General features: G+C 44.7%; 1 protein-coding gene and 1 pseudogene across 3 annotated transcripts in view; both read left to right on the top strand.

The window, feature by feature from the left end:
* Positions 1 to 19,199, top strand: part of SEMA6A (semaphorin 6A) — a 128,125-nt gene extending 108,926 nt beyond the window's left edge. For all 3 annotated transcript variants that reach the window (XM_044263290.1, XM_044263307.1, XM_044263298.1), the window contains one exon: positions 14,906 to 19,199. In XM_044263290.1, coding sequence (XP_044119225.1) covers positions 14,906 to 16,107 — 1,202 coding nt within the window. In that variant the 3' untranslated portion in view covers positions 16,108 to 19,199. The remainder of the gene's footprint in view (positions 1 to 14,905) is intronic.
* On the top strand, positions 16,206 to 19,199 carry LOC122917220 (annotated as a pseudogene).
* Positions 19,200 to 19,527: the final 328 nt, after the last annotated feature.

Here is a 19,527-nt window from a genome sequence, read left to right as displayed (position 1 = left end):
CAGAGGCTAAACTAGAGATAGACGCGGCTCCTATCCAAGAACCAGCAAACTGTCAGACAGACAAAGCACACATAGTCAAGACGTGCCCTGAAAAGCCTTTCTGGCCACCACTGCCTGCGTGAACAAAGCTGAAGTGCGCACAGCAGATTTTAGAAAAAGGTAGTGGACAAACTCATCTGCTTGGCTGATGTCAGGACACAGCTTCTGGAAGACGGTTTCTCAGACCCATTTTTTTAGCCCTTCCCTTCAGCACCATGTTGTGGGCGTCATGCACCAGTGGACACAGCAAGGAGAGGAGATGAGGGGAGAGGAGGGAGGTATGGTTGATGCAGCATTCACATTTTAAGGTTTGGTAGAAATGCTGCCAAACTCGGGCTTTTTTTCCAACAGCCTTAACTTTGTTCCAAAAAAACGAAGCCCTTGATAATTTGCACAGCATTTATTAGTAAAACCATTTATTTATTAGTAAAACCATTTTCAAGTTGGAGAATTCAGAGCACGGGGTTCAGTCTGGTGGGGAAGACTACCAGTGGATGGGACAGGAGGCCCCACCTGCCCCTCCACAATCCACACCTCACTGGACCGGGTAGGAGTGGGCATGCTCAGACAATGGTTGTTGTACCAACAACCATTCTGAATTAAAGTGCACTTTTTTCTGCTGTGTTAGAGAAAAGCGATCCTTCAAAGTTCATGAAAAGTATCTAAAGTTGCTACTGCTGCTGATGATGAAAAATAAGATACAATTTTTGATATTTAGTCCATTAGTATTTTAATTTGTAAATTATCCTATACTGGCCCCATAAAGGTTTGGCACCATTTTTGTTACTGTTATTTTCATCTCCAAAGTACAGATGGGTCCAAAGAATATTTGTGGGAATCATTAGGAGTACATTATTTATGGGTCCCAGGGTAAAGTTACTAGATTATAGAATTCCTAGTTAAATCTGAATTTCAGACAAGTCATGAATACTAGGTAAGTATATCCAACAGATCACTTGAGACATACTTATACTAAAACATTATCATTCCGCTTAAGTTGAAATTTAACTGGATGTTCTGCATACTTGCTACCTGGCAATCCTTTGGGGAGAGACTGCTGATAATTTCTTCAGTGCATACATAAAATCTAATGTCTAGATTACATCTACCCTATAACTCTGAGAAAACCCTAGAATAACCCATATAAAAGGAATTAAAATTTTCATTCTGTGAAAAATATTACCAGAGAATTATCACTAAAGTTATACCTGCATTTGAAATGTGACAGAGTAATTCAACAGATTATCACTGAATGTAGACTTTCAAATGCCACTTTAAAAAAATTTATTTGAATGAGAGCGAGCATGGAGTGGTGGGAGGAGCAGAGGGAGAGGGACAAGCAGACTCCCTGCTGAGCAATGAGCCCAAGGCCACTTGATCTCACAACCCTGAGATCAGACATGAGCTGAAACCAAGAATCAGATGTTTAACCGACTGAGCCACCCAGGCTCACCTCAAACGTCCTTTTTAAGTTAGAAAGACTCAGAAATCAAACTGTTCCTAAACAAGGGCATGGTTAAAACTATTGGTTCTTTTTAATTTTATTTAACCTCAGATTTTTATCAACTGTTATGTTAACCCAATATGTTAAATTTTTTCTTCTTTAATTACACGGCTGCCCTTTTTTTCTATTTCTCATTTCCATGCCTTTGAAAGAGATCAACTAGAATCTAGAAAGCACCAGAAAATGTGTTTAATAATGGCGACAAAAAACCCGAGATAAAAGCAAGACATAAGGGCAACCTCACTTTCTTGGTTCAAGCTTTCCACAAACATTTAGCCATAACTGAATGTTACAGTGGCTACAGATCTGAATTCCACATAAGTCTTCAAGTCAAGGAAATCAGTTTCTCAGGGGCTATGTGCAGGTGACCTCCTAGCTAGCCAGTGGGGCAGAGTGAATTCCAAGTAAGAGAAGGAAAGAGGGACCAGTGGTGGTCTGAGACAGTAGGAAGGGAGACATAGCTCAAATCCAAGCTGGGATCTAAGGGAAAGGCCTTGCAAAGTACTGAAGGATAACAAGGAGGAAGGCAGCCATTCCGGGCCAAATAAGCCACATGACCGAACATGAAGCTAAGAAAGTACAGAGTGTAAGACAGAGTGTGCTGTGACTAGCGTGATGGACTATTTGGAGGGCCACAACTCGACCTGAGATTGAAATGGTAGTCTGGAGCCTTCAAAGTTACGCTAAGGGCTTTGGGCTGTAGCTGTGGGCAGTGGCGGATAGAAGGTGGATGGGTGGGAAAAGGGGATGAAAGGAGCATGGGAGGGAAGGAAGGACGGAGATCATGAGGATGACAGACATGCAACGAATGGATCCCTCAATAACATTAGGTTATGAGTTACAAATATACAGCAAGTTGGGGAAATGGAACTCTACATCTGTTTTGGATCTAAAGTGTCTGTTTCTACACCTCACTGGCATTTCCCTGGTAGATGCTCCTTGCCAAGCTACGAGCTCTATCCTAGGTAGAGCTCCAAGCCAGCTCAACTCCCAATTTGTGATTCTCTGTCTCTCTAGTTGAAACACTGGGATGCATGGCACCGAGTTTTTGTCCAAATCTGACTCTGAGATTGGGGGAAGTTGAGAAAGAAACGCTAATATAACCCAGGGTTTACTAGATTAGTAATTTCCAAGCCACCTACCAAAGGCGGAATCTGAATAGCAAAGGAAAGCGGGACCATAAGCATTTCGGGTGCCAGGAGTTGGGACTGAGGATATGCATGGCTCCCGTGAGCCCGTGCTTGGGAGGAGGGGCCGGACGGAGCAGCCCACGTGGAAAGAGAAGACATGCCCAGCGGTGCGGGCAGAGATGTAGATTTGATCTAATGAATTTTGTATCCTCCTGACAACTTGCTGAATTTATCTAAGGTCTTGATGAGATTATTGTGGAAAGGTTAGGGGGGGGGTGTTAAATGTCATTCGTATAGGAAGCTATTTCATCTCCCTGCCTGCATATGCACACCAATATTTAAAGTTTCTTTGCAAGAGATACCAACTAAAATCTTTTTCTTCACCTAACATCCATTTTCTCAAAAAAAAAAAAAAAAAGGCTGAAATTATGATTATGCAGACTTAAATTTTTTCTTCTAAAATAAGCAACTTACACCTTAGGGTATTTTACCAATCAATTCACATTCTAGAGGTGCCTCTTATCTTTAATCTGAAGCCACTTTTCCAAGCCACATCATCCTTGACATGAATTCATTTTACCCCCAACCCTTTCCCCTCAATCTTTTTTTTTTTTTTCCATTCTCTCTCTTTTGCACAAAAACACACACAATGATAAAGTTTTCTGACAGCTTAATGGAACTTTCAAGGACTATAGGGACTAGGCTAGGCATGATCCTTTTTTTTTTTTTTAAGATTTTATTTATTTATTTGACACAGAGAGATCATGAGTAGTCAAAGAGGCAAGCAGAGAAAGAGGAGGAAGCAGGCTCCCTGCTGAGCAGAGAGCCCAATGCGGGACTCCATCCCAGGACCCTGGGATCATGACCTGAGCAGAAGGCAGAGGCTTAACCCACTGAGCCACCCAGGCGCCCTAGGCATGATCTTATTAACTGAACTTCTGGAGGAGTTAAAAATTTGCTCTTTAATTGGTTGGACGGCATGGTGTTCCTCTAAGATTTGTTTTGTTCTAACAATAAAACAGCAAAGAGTCGATTTGTATTTTGGATCATGCATAATAATGGAAAAATAATATTCGCTTTATCTCAAAACTTTCTGATAGCCTCACTTCCTTGTGTTTTGTTTTAAAGAAAGAGTTTGTTACAAGGTTCACTTTGCAAACCTTACTGTTTCATAAGCAAAGTAGCCTAGGAAGGGCCAAAAAGTGGGAACTGGGAAATTTCCTGAGGACGGCTTCTCTTTTCTTGACATTATACGGGAGCACAGCCTCGAAAGCTCCAAGTGTTGCTCAGAATACACAATTCACGTCCTTACCAGAGAGAGAGAGAGAGAAGATGGGAAAGCTGTATCCATGTGTGGGTCCCAGGGAGAGACAGGCTGCGGGAATAAGAGTTCAAGTCCCGTGAAGCATATGGGCCGAGCTGCAGGCCGGACAAGATCCCCCCAGACTGCATCACTTGTAAACCTCTCAGCACCTCCAGTCACAGAAAGGTTAACCAGTGAAAAGTTAACTAGCAAAAAGTAGGTGGCTATGCTCAAACATGCCGAGTGCATGGTAGATAGGATCTTAATCAGTGTCAGAAAGCTAATTATGGGCAGTGTGAGGGTTTGTCATCTTTAATTAATATTTCTTAAACTCTCATAAGCCTACAGCCGAGGAACTGTCCTCATAAAGAGATTTAATTTTTAATGGGAAAAGAGGAATTTCCGACTCTGATTACTTTTAAAATTTCCTACTTTTTAAAAGGATGCTTTCTTGTTAAATATGTTCCTACAATTACACGTCTTCACTGAAGGCAGAGGCAGTCATGAATGGTACAGAAATAATGCAAAGTTCAGTACGGTCAGCACTGACAGTGCTTTATTAGGAGGGAAAATAGTGTCAAGAAATTTATAGAGCAGCATTCTGCATTATGCCTAACCTTTTGGACATATTAAAGCTTGTCGTTTCCAGTCCTACAGCCTCTGTTATTCATAAATAATGGATAACACTGGACACAATCATCTGACATTTGTTACAGCAATAAATATACCCTAAGTGCTGATGGGCCTTGCGCTGCGTGATTTAAAAGCACACAGCAGAAATTTAATGTAACTGAAGATGTCTTACATCTTAAGTCTATGGATTTGCAGATTCAGTTCGACTCAGCAGATCTGGAAGCACTAAGCTGTATGCAGTGCGTTGTTGAGCTCGGCACCTTTATGATCAGAAAGCAGGACTTGGATTTGAGGAATGAGCTCCAGTCCCTCCTCTAATTCAGAAATATAAAAGAAACTTTAGGAGTTTCATAATTCTCTTGTCAGAGCATGCAGGAAGAGGAGGAAGAAGGCCCTGATCCACTGTCAAACGTTGCCTGACGGTGCGCACTCACTACAGTCAGTTTCCAGGTGACAGGATGTCATGCACAGGCCCCTTGAGGAGGCTGCCTAGTTAGAGTGAGCTCCCGGAGACACTGCTGCTTCTGTCCCTGGGACCCAGTCCCAATGGGGCTGACCGAACCTAGGACCCACCTGGGCTCTGTAGGACCAGTCCCTCCTGGAGGGCCCCTATGATGGGAGAGGGACACATCAGACATTCCCCTCCCCGTCTGCATGCTGGGGCACATAAACCACAGGCGTTTATCCAACAGCCTGTGGCTCTAAGCAAACTGGGTTGATTCTGCTACAGCAGGGCCACCGCATTTGAGGCCTGTGTCAAGCTTCTGTCAGGTACCAAGGGAAAATGTTAGGGATTTGTTTGTCTTTCCAATAAAATCACACTGATTTTGTATTCGTTGCCAGAAAAAGGGAACTGCAGTAAAGAGCTGTCATACCCAAGGCCTGCTAAAGACCCAGGCTCTGAACACCAAGGAAGACTGCATTTTTTTATTTACATTAGCCATCAGTCTGAATGTCTGGCTTCCCTCGGTGGTATCTGAGGCTGGACTTTTAAAGCTAAACATGTGTTTTCTGGCCTATCATTCATGTCAGACCGGACAGGGTTTCTCAAGTTTTAGTGAAAATAAGAATCACCTGGTGGGCTTGTTAAAACACAAATTTATGGGGGCGCCTGGGTGGCTCAGTTGGTTGGCCAACTGCCTTCAGCTCAGGTCATGATCCCGGACTTCCAGAATCGAGTCCCGCATTGGGCTCCCAGCTCCTTGGGGAGTCTGCTTCTCCCTCTGACCTTCTCCTCTCTCATGTTCTCTCTCACTCATTCTCCCTCAAATAAATAAATAAAATCTTTAAAAAAAAAAAAACCACACACACAAATTTATGAACCTCAACTCCAAAGATTCTGATTCAGAAAAGTCTGAGCAGGACCCAAGGATGTGTATTTCTAACAAGTTCCAGGTGACGCTGATTGCTGAGCAGCAATGACTTTTTTTTAAAATTTTTTAAAAGATTTTATTTGAAAGAGAGTGCTCATGTGAGTGAGAGAGAGCAAGAGTGTGCAAGCGTGCACAAGCCTGGACAAAGGGACCAGCAGACTCCCTGCTGAGCAGGGAGCCCGAGGGGTTCAGGACCAGGACCCCCTGGGGTCAGGCCCTGAACCAAAGGTAGACAGATGCCTCACTGACAGAGCCATCCAGGCGCCCCAAGCAGCAATTATTTAAGACACTTTGCAAGTGGCTGTGGGTTATCTTAATGAAGGTCATTCTCTAAGATTTTATGTTTAAATCTTTACTTTTCTACTCTTGGCTGACACAGTCAAACCCTAGCAAAGTGCTGGATTAAAAGAGCCTATCTTGGACCCTGTACGAGGCAGGTAACTTGTCAGAAATTCTAGAAATACTTTTATCACATTTTTTTTTTAAGATTTATTCATGACAGACAGGGAGAGAGACAGACAGAGACAGAAGCAGGCTCCCAGCAGAGCAGGGAGCCCAGTGCAGGGCTTGATCCCAGAAACCTGGGATGAACTGAGCAGAAGGCAGACACGTAACGACTGAGCCACCAGGCTCCCCTTCTATTACATTATTAATCGGGCCTTAACAAATGTCCTCCACAATGCCAAATGCTTTACATGCATTCATTTATTTAACCTCTTAATTCTTCCAACAACATTCATCTCATAATACTGATGCTCAGAGAAACTGAGTGATTTGCCCAAGGTCACAAAACTAGTTAGATATAAAGCCAAGACTCAAATCCAGGTCTTTATGACTTCTAGGTTTAGGTTCTTCACCAGTTAACACCCAGCCTCATCTATAATCCAGGTCCCAAGAACTGTATTTCCGTGGCAGCTTTAGTATTCAAACAGACCTGTTTTCTCATATTTATCTTTGCTTTGTAGAGAAAAAAAAAATCTAAGCACTGCATATGATTCAAAGAATCACGTGAATTTCAAATATTAGTGAAATTTTAGTGGGAGATCCACTTCCCCATTTTGTAGCTTTGATGCCTTGTGCGAGAGGAAAGCAAGACAATGGGAGTAGGAAGCTGGAAAACAAATGCTTTGTCTGGTTTGAGAAATTGCTTAGATGGTGGGTTTCCAGTCTTATTAGGAAGAGAACCTCAAAAAGAAGGAAAGTAAACCACATAAATTGCACAAAACTTTGCCCATGTGAAATAATCATTACCTTTACGAAGACAGTGACAGTTCTAACACATGCAACCACAGACCAACACTTCAGGGCATGGCTTTAAAAACCATCTTATCATGAGGCCCAATCAAGACCCCAATCCATGCAAGGGTGTAGCCCTCCACAGGCAGTGCCAAGTGTGAGACCTCACAGACCCGAGGGCCCCCGCTGGCACAAAGAGAAATTAAGCTGTTTCTCCTCTAAAAAATGTGAAACAGAACAAATTTCACTCCCGTTCTTCCTTTCCGGCCTGCGATGGCATCCCAACAATTAAAAGAAAAAAAAAAAGCATCAATTTCACAGGTGACAAGACTGGAAGTGGCTTCATCCACAGGCAACCACAGTAAGCACTATTTCACTATGTGAGCTTTAAATAGCTTCTGAACTGAGGATAGTTAATACAGCTGGGAAGTTGCCTCTACTTTGGTGAGTTGTTAACTTGATACCCTTGAGGACCATGGCTCCTCCCAGCACCTGATCTTCAGGGTGGTGGGGGGCAGGAAAAGGAAAGTTTGAGTTATAAACTCTGAGCCCATTTCCATGGCTGCCGGCTCTTCAGTTTATTCTTAAACCATCTGGTTCACGTTATGCCCTGAGACAAGAAGAGGGCTCCTTCCTGCCAAGATAACCACAGAGAGTTCCCATTGCATTTTCACTGCAGTCATCTCCACCCGTGGGGCGTGGCTTTGAGGATAAATTGTCTCCAGTTAGGAGGTTTTTCCCCCGTTTTGTTTTCTTCTCTCCTTACTAGGGATTACAGCCGGCCCTCTGTGGTTAGCAGCCATGATGCCTGGCCCACGATTAGGTCATTCATTCATACTGCCTTGCAGGACTGGGAGCCTGGCATTTTGTTGCAATAAGATTTTCAAACAAGAAAAATTGGGTTGTTAGATTCCATTCACCCAAGTTGTTATGAGGATTTCAAGGAAACTGCAGGCTTGTCTTACTCTAAAGGAAAATCAAGAGTTTATTTTTAGGGGATCCTACTCCAGGGCTTTTCTTGGTGTTTTGCCATCTTTGTTAGCTCTCAGGCCCAACACGAAACCCGCTCTGGCTTGGCCCTGAAGGAAATGTCCATCCTCCTTTTTGCCTTTGCATATTTCTCTAAAGGACACAGAGAGGCTTTGTTGTCTTTGTGGTCACCGGGTCCGCTCTACACAGATGCCTATTAATCACTTCACTATGGAGACAGACACATCCATCATATCACAGCAGCTCCGAAACAGGCAGTCCAGTGAGCAGGGGTGAGAGGGGAAAGTGCTCACTTAACCATTTCATGGCCTGGCTGCTGGGGGCTCCTGTACTGAGCAAGGTAATGGGGTGGCTGTGGGGAGGGCTCTTCCTTGGCATGTGGCTTAACAGGTGCAGTTGAGTTTATGTGTTTGCATTTGTCTCATTTCATGCTTTGACAGGACAGCCCTCTCCCAGCTATTTCTGTTAGGATGCAGGGGATAAGTGTAGGTGAAAAAAAAGCTTTCATTTTAAAAACAGTGAAAATAAATTTAGGTGGACTAGCTGTGCTCCTGACACAAAGGTACTGACTCTCTGAAGCCAGCTGTTTTTCAAGGGTGGATCCAACATCAGGCAGAATAAGCTGAAAGTCAGCTCTCTCAGGCAAGACAACCCTTAAAATTGCAGGTAAATTAACCAAGAACTTTCCTTCCAAAATGGACGTGTATTCTAAATCTCTTTTTCAGTCATTCAAGGCTTTCCACGGCCTACTTTTAAATGGTCTTTAGCTCTTGTTCTTACTTTTCCTCTGCAAGTCCTCCTGCATTCATTCACTATTTATTTAGCAGATACTTACTGTGCACCTGCATCCCTGGAAACTGAGGGGTGAATCTCCCTCCTAAAACAATCTAGGTGAAAAAAACAAACATAAAGTAACATATAAGAGTGGTGACTTTAAGAAAGAAGTGCAGATCGCCGGGGCACTCGTAGAAGAACTAACCTGGTTGGAGTAAGTTAGAAAAGATTTCCTCGGGGCGCCTGGGTGGCTCAGTGGATTAAGCCGCTGCCTTCGGCTCAGGTCATGATCTCAGTGTCCTGGGATCGAGCCCCGCATCGGGCTCTTTGCTTGGCGGGAGCCTGCTTCTCTCTCTCTCTCTCTGCCTGACTCTCCGCCTGCTTGTGATCTCTCTCTCTGTCAAATAAATAAATAAAATCTTTAAAAAAAATAAAAAAATAATAAAAAAAAAATTTAAAAAAAAAAAAAAAAAAAAAAAGAAAAGATTTCCTCATTTAAGCTAAGGCCTTAAAGACGAGGTCGGAAAAATGAGGGGTGAGCAGGGATATTCCAGGCACAGGGAACAGCCTGTGTAAATGCCCAGAAGCAAGGGAGAGGTCAGCCAAGCAGCTCGTGCCTAGAGCATGAGAGACTAGATGGGAGTTAGGCCATTCACAAGGAACACAGCTTCCACATTTCTTCCCTCCATATACTAGCTCTTATTGTTCTGCTTCAGCGGACATCCTAACCTGAGCCTGAAGCAAGGCATCTCACAGCGCTTCCCCACTCTGGAAGCAGTTCATGCATTAGCACAGGCCTTCTCCCCTAGTGGATGGCAGGGTTTGTGCCTCCTCACTTTGTCTCCAACACCTTGCAGTGCTTTGGTCTGTGCTCAGGAAATGTTTGCTGAGGCACCCACAAAGATTGGAGCTGAACCCTTGTTATGCCATGACAATGAGAGTAAAGGAACTAAGAACATCCCAGTTCAACCCTGAGTTAGGAGATCTTTTCTGGGACATGCCGTCCTGGAGCCTATCACTGGGCTTGCCATGCAGACCAGACAATTGCAGACAATCCCACAGCAGGGCTACCAGAAACCATTCACTGTTTTCTAAATAAAGAATCTGATGTCTGAAATCTCAAAATGCCTTCACATGATCATCATAGGAAAATTCACAACTGTGTTGGACTTCCTCTTTACGCTTTGTAACTGTTCTTATTTTAATTACATTTTGTGGGGCCTGGAGGGTGGGGTTTTTCATAACCTTTTCATTGCTTCAGCCTCTACAGAGCAGCCCATTGTCCCTCTGAGACCTCCCTCTAGCATCCCTCCTGCATCTGAAAACTCTGTCACCTCAGGGGGAGAAAAAAAGTGAAGATTCTCTTCTTTCTCAGTTCTGCCAATTTAAGGCCCGATTTCAGAGAAATCTCTAAGCCATTGTGTGCCTGGCTTCCAGCAATAGGAAGGTGGAAAGAATAACCATTTAGCACCTCATGACTGGTGAGAAATAGCTGGTGGTTAATGAATCAATGCAAAGGATGTTTCAGATACTGTTTTCATCATAATGCCCCATTTTCAACTGCGGAGAGCTGAAGGCCCAGGGGTTAGTAAAGGAAGGCACTTCAGTGCTCCAGGATAGAGACGCCAGGTCTTACTGGTCTCCCTGGGAGGTGGGGGGCAGGGGAGATACCTGGAGAGGGACTTTCCCCCTACAAAAGCCCCTCCACGTGCCAGAGTTTACATGCAGCATGTGAAGAAGCACTGATGACATTCAAGCAGCTCCCTTGGCAGAGCTGTATTTATTTCAAATTATTCAATTACTCAACTCAACCAGACAAGCCAGTTACAAGTAACCTATCTACCCTCATCATCTCTTTTGGAATTATCTCAGAATGAATTTCTCATTTTTGAAATAGTTTATATTATTATTTTGAACATATACTGAGCACCTTTATAGATTTCTTTTGTCTAATGGATGTTAGTATGAATATATTCTGAATGGAGATATAACTTGGTTCTGCAAATTCAGAAGGTTATGGTCACTGCAAAAATGTCCCACCAAGTTTAGAGGCCCATTTGAAAGTGTCTGTTCAATGTACTGCAAAACCATTTATCCAATAATCATTTATTAAGTGCCCAACTAAGGAGCTCTGGTGACAGTGAGGGTTAGAAATGCATTTTTTAAAAAAAGGGCCCACTCTCAAGGGGCCAGATGCAAGATTATTACTCCAGTAGGCATCTAACTAGAATTGCTTCATTTTGCTCAACATTTCCTGCTTTTGTTGTTTTACTTATTTCAAAATGCAGGACCTATGGGCAGTCCTGAGACAGAGGTACGTGTTCCCTTATGTTGCCCCAACATAATCCCTTTGGCAACATTTGGATGGTACAAGGTTTGGAGCTGAGAAGAACAGGTCTTCCCCCTCCCCTGGGAGACCCATAGCAAATCAACCAAATGGAGAGGTTGTAGCTGTTAACTCTTAAGCCCTCCATGAGCTGCTGGCCCACCAGGTCTCATTTGTGGCTTCTTCGACCTACAGATTTGTCCAGCAAACTACAGCATTTAAGTTCTTTCTTATTCGTTATTTCATTTGATTCCTGCAAGAACCCAGTAAGGCATTAAGTGTATTAACCCCACAACACAAATGAAAAAAAACTGAGGCCCAGAGATGGGCCAAAAGGTCACCCAGCAGTACATGGGCTCCAAAGACCCCAGGCCCGTGGAGATCTCTGGTGTTGCTTGTACCATCACCCACCCCCAACGTCTCTGACAAGACCACTATGTTCAATCCTTCACAGTGGCCAATGTCACAAAGTTGATTTAATCATTTCTATGAATGCCCCTTTGCTCTTTTCCAGGTTTAAGCAGAAAGCTTTAAGTTTGGAAGGCATTTTCCAAAAATGACTTAAAACTTATCTTCCTGACTTGTGCTTTCAACTTAATCTCGGATCTGTTTCTAACTCTGTACATGGGATTTCTGAATTTGCACAAGCAAATGAGGCAAGGCCACTTGCTTTGGGGTAGATATCTCAAAAGTGAAGAGATGCAGGCTTTTAAGGGCACTATTTACATAACAAAATGAGATGGGGGTGGGGGGACTGTTTGAGACACCATTTTTCTCAAAGGTCATATCCTACTTAATTTGTTAACAGCCAAAAACCTGAACTCAAATGTCATCCCCTAGAAAAGTCTGACCCAGTGAAAGAGCAAGTGGTTTCCATGAGATTAAGATAGTCAAGGACCTTCAGACATGAAAGAAGAATAGCTTTAAGTAAAAAAAAAGCCATGACTAAACTTGAAATTTTTGCAGTTTTCCCAATTAAACAATGAATGAGACAAATGAACTACTTGAGCCGCCTTCTTTCCCTGTTCCTCTTAAGCTGAGAGGTGAATTTAAATCATAAAATCCCAAAGTCAATTGTAGATACCTGTTATTCTAAGGATGCATTTATTGGGAAGACATAGCCCCCATGAAGGTGATTGCCAGGAGGGGATATCTGAAATGCCCACTGCCATGAAAAACCTACCTAGTACCCCCCACACCCGCATCGGTGAGGTCTACCCTGTGGTTACATTCCAGACATCTCCAAGTCAATGATGGAAATTAAACCTATTTTATTCACAGGTGTACATTTTTGTGCCATTGTACATAGATGGTTAAAAATGATCTTCAACAGATGGGGCGCCTGGGTGGCTCAGTGGGTTAAGCCGCTGCCTTCGGCTCAGGTCATGATCTCAGGGTCCTGGGATCGAGTCCCACATCGGGCTCTCTGCTCGACAGGGAGCCTGCTTCCTCCTCTCTCTCTCTCTGCCTGCCTCTCTGCCTACTTGTGATCTCTCTCTGTCAAATAAATAAATGAAATCTTTAAAAAAAAAAAAAAATGATCTTCAACAGAACCCCAAACAATCAAAACTGAAAGAAAATCAGTTGCTATTTTAGCATTACAACAAGGAAATGCATAGTTAAGTAAGAAATTTTCATTAACACAGTTTCTTGGTAACTAGGTATTTAAACGTATTTGAAAGCAAGACACCTCACAGTTTGGGGAGCTCCGGGTTATAAAAGGTGTGAGTTATAGCCTAATTTCCTGCTGTTTCTTTGCTTCTCCATTTCTACCCCTTAAAAGTTCATGAAGATAAATCTGGAAATATTTAAGAAGTGTCACATTTGGAAATTATTCAGGGTCTTGCCATCTTACACATACTTTCCCCCCAGGGGTGAATCCCCTGCCCTGCCCTTCATTACCAAGGGCAATTGTTTAATCACAGAATCTTTGTTTCTCAAGAGATGCTTCTATTTATTCCCCCTGAAGTCGCAATCCTTTGTCATGGGACAATCATTTCCACAGCAACCAACTGTGATGTCACAAGAGAGGGGAGGAGGAATGTTTAGAAAGAAAAGAGAAAGAGAATGTTCTCTCCCACAGGCAGAGGTACCTGAGATTTAAAACCATTGCTTCCCTAATCAAAATATTTTAGCAGAAAGACCCTATGACAAAGCTGCATTTCAAGGTCTCAGCTGTGACACAGGAAGCATTTCAGCAGAAGTTGAAGGGCTGCACGTTGTGGGTTTAGGAAGGGGTAGAGGTTTTTATTTCATTTCATTCTAATTCTGTGCCAGTGATATCTGCCAGTAAAATACATTAAACATATTCCAGAAAGAGTTGATTTAGCAGATGAAAAATGTGTCTCCTGAGACCAGAGAAGGTACATTTTCTGTCTTACTATCATTTCCATAATAGGAACAATGTTTACATTTCCTCAGCCCATGCAGTGCCTCTAATGTATTCATGTTCTTCCACTCTCCAGAGGCAGGAATTGAGGTATTTGAGATTTTATTTTTTAGCTACCGCATCAAGCACTTAAGATCTGACAATTGTGATGTGTATTCTCACTTGGTATTAAAAAATAAAAGTCTCAGTGTTTGCATTTGATTATAGTCTCTCAGCTTGGTGGCTGATTAAGCAGGAACAGGGAAGGCAACTTTCTTCAGAAACACAGCCTCTGGGTTAATGTAGTGTAAGATTATTGACGGGTGTAGTCACATAATTTTTATTAAATTGAAGAGATTAGTTCTGCTGAAGAATCTCACCGTGACAGCAAATTCTAGCCGTAATAATGAGACCTGACACTTCTCAAACCCACTCCAGGGCCCCAAATGGTCTTTTTTTTTTTTTTTTCCCCTAAATATTCTTTCAGTTCAAGTAAGGGAAAAGCTCAGTTCAAATATTCAGCATATTTACCTGAAATTGAGTGTGCATGGGTTTTTTGTTTTTTGTTTTCTGAAGGATGATACAAAATCAGCATAAACATTTGTAATGTGAGTTTTAGGTGTTTTTTTGTTGTTGTTTTTTGTTTTTTTCACCATAAATGACACACAAGGTCTTTCTTCCAGTTGCCTGAAATGCACACATAGCTTCTTCTCCAGACAGAGGCCATGGTGCCCACAAAGGGGTCAGCAGAGAAGACCTTGGAACCCTGGAGCGTTGGGCCATTTGTTCATTTAACAGGCATAAAATTGTTGCCTCTTCCCCACCCACCACCCAGACTCAAAGTATCTCCCTTATCCCAATTTCCTGAGAGTAAGACTGAGAAAAGGCTGGGGGGGGGGGGACAAATTTTGTAAATGAAAACTGTCCTATTCCACAGACTGAAGCAAGCAGAAAGAGCATATGCTTGAGAGAAGGGGTAGGGAAAAAAGCACTTTTTCAGAACACAAAGAAGGCAACAAATGAAGTCTATTTACATATGTCATGGGGAGGGGAGGCGACTTGGAGAGGATTAATTAGTTAATGTCTGGCAAGCTGCGCCCCAAGACAAGTTAGGCAGAGGTGCTATTGTCACTTATTACTGTTATTAATTAACGGGGTGAACGCCAAACAAAAATAAAGCCCCGCGGCGTGCTTTCACTTCTTAACACCCAATACGATGTCTATTGCAGGAGTGATTCGGGAAAGTTACCTCAAAGGCCATGACCAGCTCGTCCCGGTCACCCTCTTGGCCATTGCAGTCATTCTGGCTTTTGTCATGGGGGCCGTCTTCTCCGGCATCATCGTCTATTGCGTCTGCGATCACAGGCGCAAGGACGGGTCCGCCGTGCAGCGCAAGGAGAAGGAGCTCACCCACTCGCGCCGGGGCTCCATGAGCAGCGTCACCAAGCTCAGCGGCCTCTTTGGGGACACCCAGTCCAAAGACCCAAAGCCGGAGGCCATCCTCACGCCACTCATGCACAACGGCAAGCTCGCCACGCCCGGCAACACGGCCAAGATGCTCATCAAGGCTGATCAGCACCACTTAGACCTGGCGGCCTTGCCCACCCCCGAGTCCACGCCGACGCTGCAGCAGAAGCGGAAGCCCAGCCGCGGCAGCCGCGAGTGGGAGAGGAACCAGAACCTCATCAACGCCTGCACCAAGGACATGCCCCCCATGGGCTCCCCTGTGATCCCCACGGACCTGCCCCTGCGGGCCTCCCCCAGCCACATCCCCAGCGTGGTGGTCCTGCCCATCACGCAGCAGGGCTACCAGCACGAGTACGTGGACCAGCCCAAAATGAGCGAGGTGGCCCAGATGGCGCTGGAGGACCAGGCCGCCACCCTGGAGTATAAAACCATCAAGGAGCATCTCAGCAGCAAGAGCCCCAACCACGGGGTGAACCTGGTGGACAACCTGGACAGCCTGCCCCCCAAAGTCCCCCAGCGGGAAGCCTCCCTGGGCCCTCCGGGAGCCTCCCTGTCTCAGAACGGCCTGAGCAAGCGGCTGGAAATGCACCACTCCTCCTCCTACGGCCTTGACTATAAGAGGAGCTACCCCACCACGAACTCGCTCACGAGAAGCCACCAGGCCACCACTCTCAAAAGAAACAATACTAACTGCTCCAATTCCTCCCACCTGTCCAGAAACCAGAGCTTTGGCCGGGGAGACAACCCGCCCCCCGCCCCGCAGAGGGTGGACTCGATCCAGGTGCACGGCGCGCAGCCCTCCGGCCAGGCCGTGACTGTTTCGCGGCAGCCCAGCCTCAACGCCTACAACTCGCTGACGAGGTCGGGGCTGAAGCGCACCCCCTCGCTAAAGCCGGACGTGCCCCCCAAACCCTCTTTCGCCCCCCTTTCCACATCCATGAAGCCCAATGATGCGTGTACATAATCCCAGGGGGAGGGGTCAGGTGTCGAACCAGCAGGAACGGCCGGGCACGCGCCCAGCTCGGCGAGGCCCTCCACTGCCTGAGTACCCACCAGACCAAGATGGCCGCGGCGGCGCGGAGGACGCTGGGTCCCCCCCTCGGGGGCGCAGGGGGACTCTGGAAAATTGGGCCACATGGTGGGGTGAAGGTTTGCGACGCGGGACTCACCTCCATTCTCTGACTTCACTGTCCCCTCACGCCGTGCAGCAGGTCGGACTCACGAGAGACTTGAATTCTCTTCACAAACATGAGCCAAAAGCACATACCCACCCCCCGCCCAACCTTCACACGCATGCGCGCGCACGTGCGCAGGCGCACCGGCCCACACCCGCACCCACGCCCCATGCCCCACGCCCCACGCCCACACACACACCCACACCGTGCGCACCTGCAGGGGAACAATGACTGCAACCTGTTGTCCGGGACTGCACGGGGCGCTGCCCACCAGGGCTGGCGTTCCACCGGCAAAACACAAAACACATTTTTTAAAAATCATGAAAATTAAAAAGACAAAAAATTAAAAAATAAAGAATTCCTTGATAATTCTAACTCAGACTTTAACAATGGCAGAAGTTTACTATGCGCAGATACTGTGAAATGCCCACCAGTGTTACAGCTTTCTGTTATTAGCAGATGAATGCCATGTTGGGCAACTATGTCATAGATTTCTGCTCCTCTCTTTTAATGAAATAACGTGACCGTTAACGCAAGTAACTCTTTATTTATTGTTCACCCTTTTTTTTCCTTAAGGAAAGGACTCTTCCACCTACCATCCTATGAACAGTGCTTCAGAAAGGCCCCTTGAAAGTTAAACTATTTAACGGGAAATCCATTAACTGGAATAATTGAGTTTATTTTTACAATAAATTCACTGAGTAAATAAGTTGGAGCTGCAATTCTGAGCTTTGTGTTTGGACTGTCTGATCTCTAGCTAAAGGAAAAAGTTGAGAGGGGAATATTTATTTAAATCAACCCATTAATTTGCTGGTCAGGTCTCTGGCCTATAACATGCAAAAAATTAATTAGTTTAAAAGTCCTTCCAGATCCTAACTTACAAAGCATCCGGGAGAGGAACTTTTAGAAAGACACGTCCTGCATCCCATTGCTGCCAACATGGCTTTGTCAGTGGTTCTTACTTTCTGTGAAGGCACCAGCTTGTGATACCCATCTCATTTCACCTTGCATGTGAGACAGCAAACAAAATCCACTAAAGGCGTGAACTAATTAATATGCTGGCTGCTACCTTGCATAAATTAATGGTTTGCTCACACGGGTTTTTCGTGGGGTTACATCTGTGAATAGCCTCTTTTCCACATGTAAATTTGTGCCTTACACCTGAGTTGTGTACACTTGTAAACTGTCGTTATGATAAACTTTCCTCCCGCCTTTTGAAATAAATGCAGATATTTATTTGACCCTCCCTCCCCCCACCCCCAGATTAGCATCTAGCAGAAGAAGAATGCAGTGGGAGTGGTTAGAAGCCTGCCCCCTGGGAGAGCTAGGCGGCAGCACACCCTCCAATTCACACTTCCTTCTAGTGCCAACTCCAACCACCCCCTGGCCGTGCTACCCAGCATGGACACCAGTGTGGTGGGTGGCAATACCCTGTCTCCCTCCAGAGCTCCCTGCTTCCCCGGTATTCTCAGATCATTTCAACATGGTGATATCCTTATTGACCAGCAGAGAAGAGACTAATGTCCCAGCCCTCATTTCCGCTGGGTCCACTGGCTGGAGAACATGCCGTGTGCGCAGTTGTTGGGCACCTGGGAGGTGTCTCCAAGCCGTGGACTCAGCATACAAAGAAATGACATGGAAGTAGATGCAGGCGGGCTGGTCCGTGCTGTGATGGAACAGTAGCTCCAAGTACAAAGCCAACCACAATGGATGCTGCAAAAACATTGATTGGGGAAGAGGATTTTTTTAATTTTTTAACAAACTTCTTCATCCATTTGTTGTTATTGTTTGTACAGGGGCGGGGTGGGGGGGGTGTTTGCCCCCCCCCTTGGTTCTAATTAGCACGAAGACACAGAGGGGACTATTGTTTACTCTATCATGAACAAAAGAACTGTCAACAGAATGTAAACAGTGAGCATTGTTTGAGGTTGTTGTGTTTTTAAAGAGCTAAACAGTATATTTGGTGGCCTCTTGGTCTCTTTTTATTTCCAGTTTGATCTTCTGGGTTTGGTCTTGTCTTTAAAAAGAAAAAAAAAAAAAAGAAAAAAAATCTTTTAAAAAAAGACGACTGGGGACAATTTTGAGTTGGCTGGTGCAAAAGTGGTACCTCTGTAATCAGAGTGAGACTAGGTGTGTCCGAGCACTCCCGCATTAGCTTTGCGTTCCTGCAAACCTCTCTCGCAGCTTTGCTGCTCTTTGGGGTAGGTTTCTGTTGTTTGGTGTTGTTATGTTTCTCTTCTCTTTTGTTAGTGGAATCAATGTTCACATCCCCTGAACTCTGTACCCCTGAAACTGCGAAGAAGTCTTTTCTAGAAACAGATCATCGTTGTTTCCCCTTCTCCCCGAAGCTTGTCCCCCAAGAGTATTGACCAGGCAGCACCCACTCTTGTGTCCCCACGGGTGGGCCTCACTGCCTCAGCTGTGTTACAGAGACCTGTGTCAAAACTTTCATCCTGCGTCCCTACCTCCCAAGAACTTATCACTTGTGGTGTTCACCCTAAAATGCCCATATGTATTGAGCTGGTCTTTTACATTTAAGTATTTTTTTCCCTTTTCTTTTTTTTTTCCCCCACTGCGTGTGGGGGGAGGGTCCATAAACCTGAGTGTGCCTTTGCTTTCCACCCTTGCTAGACACTGGTAGATGCAACAAACTCAAGATTTCTATTTGTTGTAAAGTTGTAAAAAATATTGTGATGTCACCAACTTTCCTTTCATCTCCACATCCCGTAACATCTGATTCATGACTTAATGTATGTTGTAAAACAGGAAGAAAAAAAAAAAAAAGAAAAGAAAAGAAAAAAAAAGGGAAAAAAGACAAAAAAAACGCAAGGAAAAGGCTCTTTATTACTTAAAAGTAATAAAACAAGACTGTTCTACATTACCCTTTGTGTCATGAATGCTTTTATTTATCTCTTAGTTCTTTCCTTTTTGAATCCCACCTTCCTGGGATTGGATTCTACTCTTTCCCCCATCGCTGTCTGGTTTCCAGAGCATAAACAACAGTGGGGTCAGTACTCACACCCCGCCCAGCCCTCAACCCCCAACCCAAATTATGATGTGTTTTCTCTCCTTGTACCCCAGCCTGGAGCTGGGTTGTAGCAGAAGCCACCAGTAATTAAAAGGCAGGGCACGCACTGACTCCCTCCATTCATTTTACGCATTTTCTTTTTACGGGCTTGTTCACCATCAAACATTTATGGCAGGTTTGA

Source organism: Neovison vison, chromosome 1 (genome assembly GCF_020171115.1).
Source record: "Neovison vison isolate M4711 chromosome 1, ASM_NN_V1, whole genome shotgun sequence".
Lineage (NCBI taxonomy): Eukaryota > Metazoa > Chordata > Mammalia > Carnivora > Mustelidae > Neogale > Neogale vison.
This window is presented reverse-complemented; position numbering and strand designations above follow the sequence as displayed.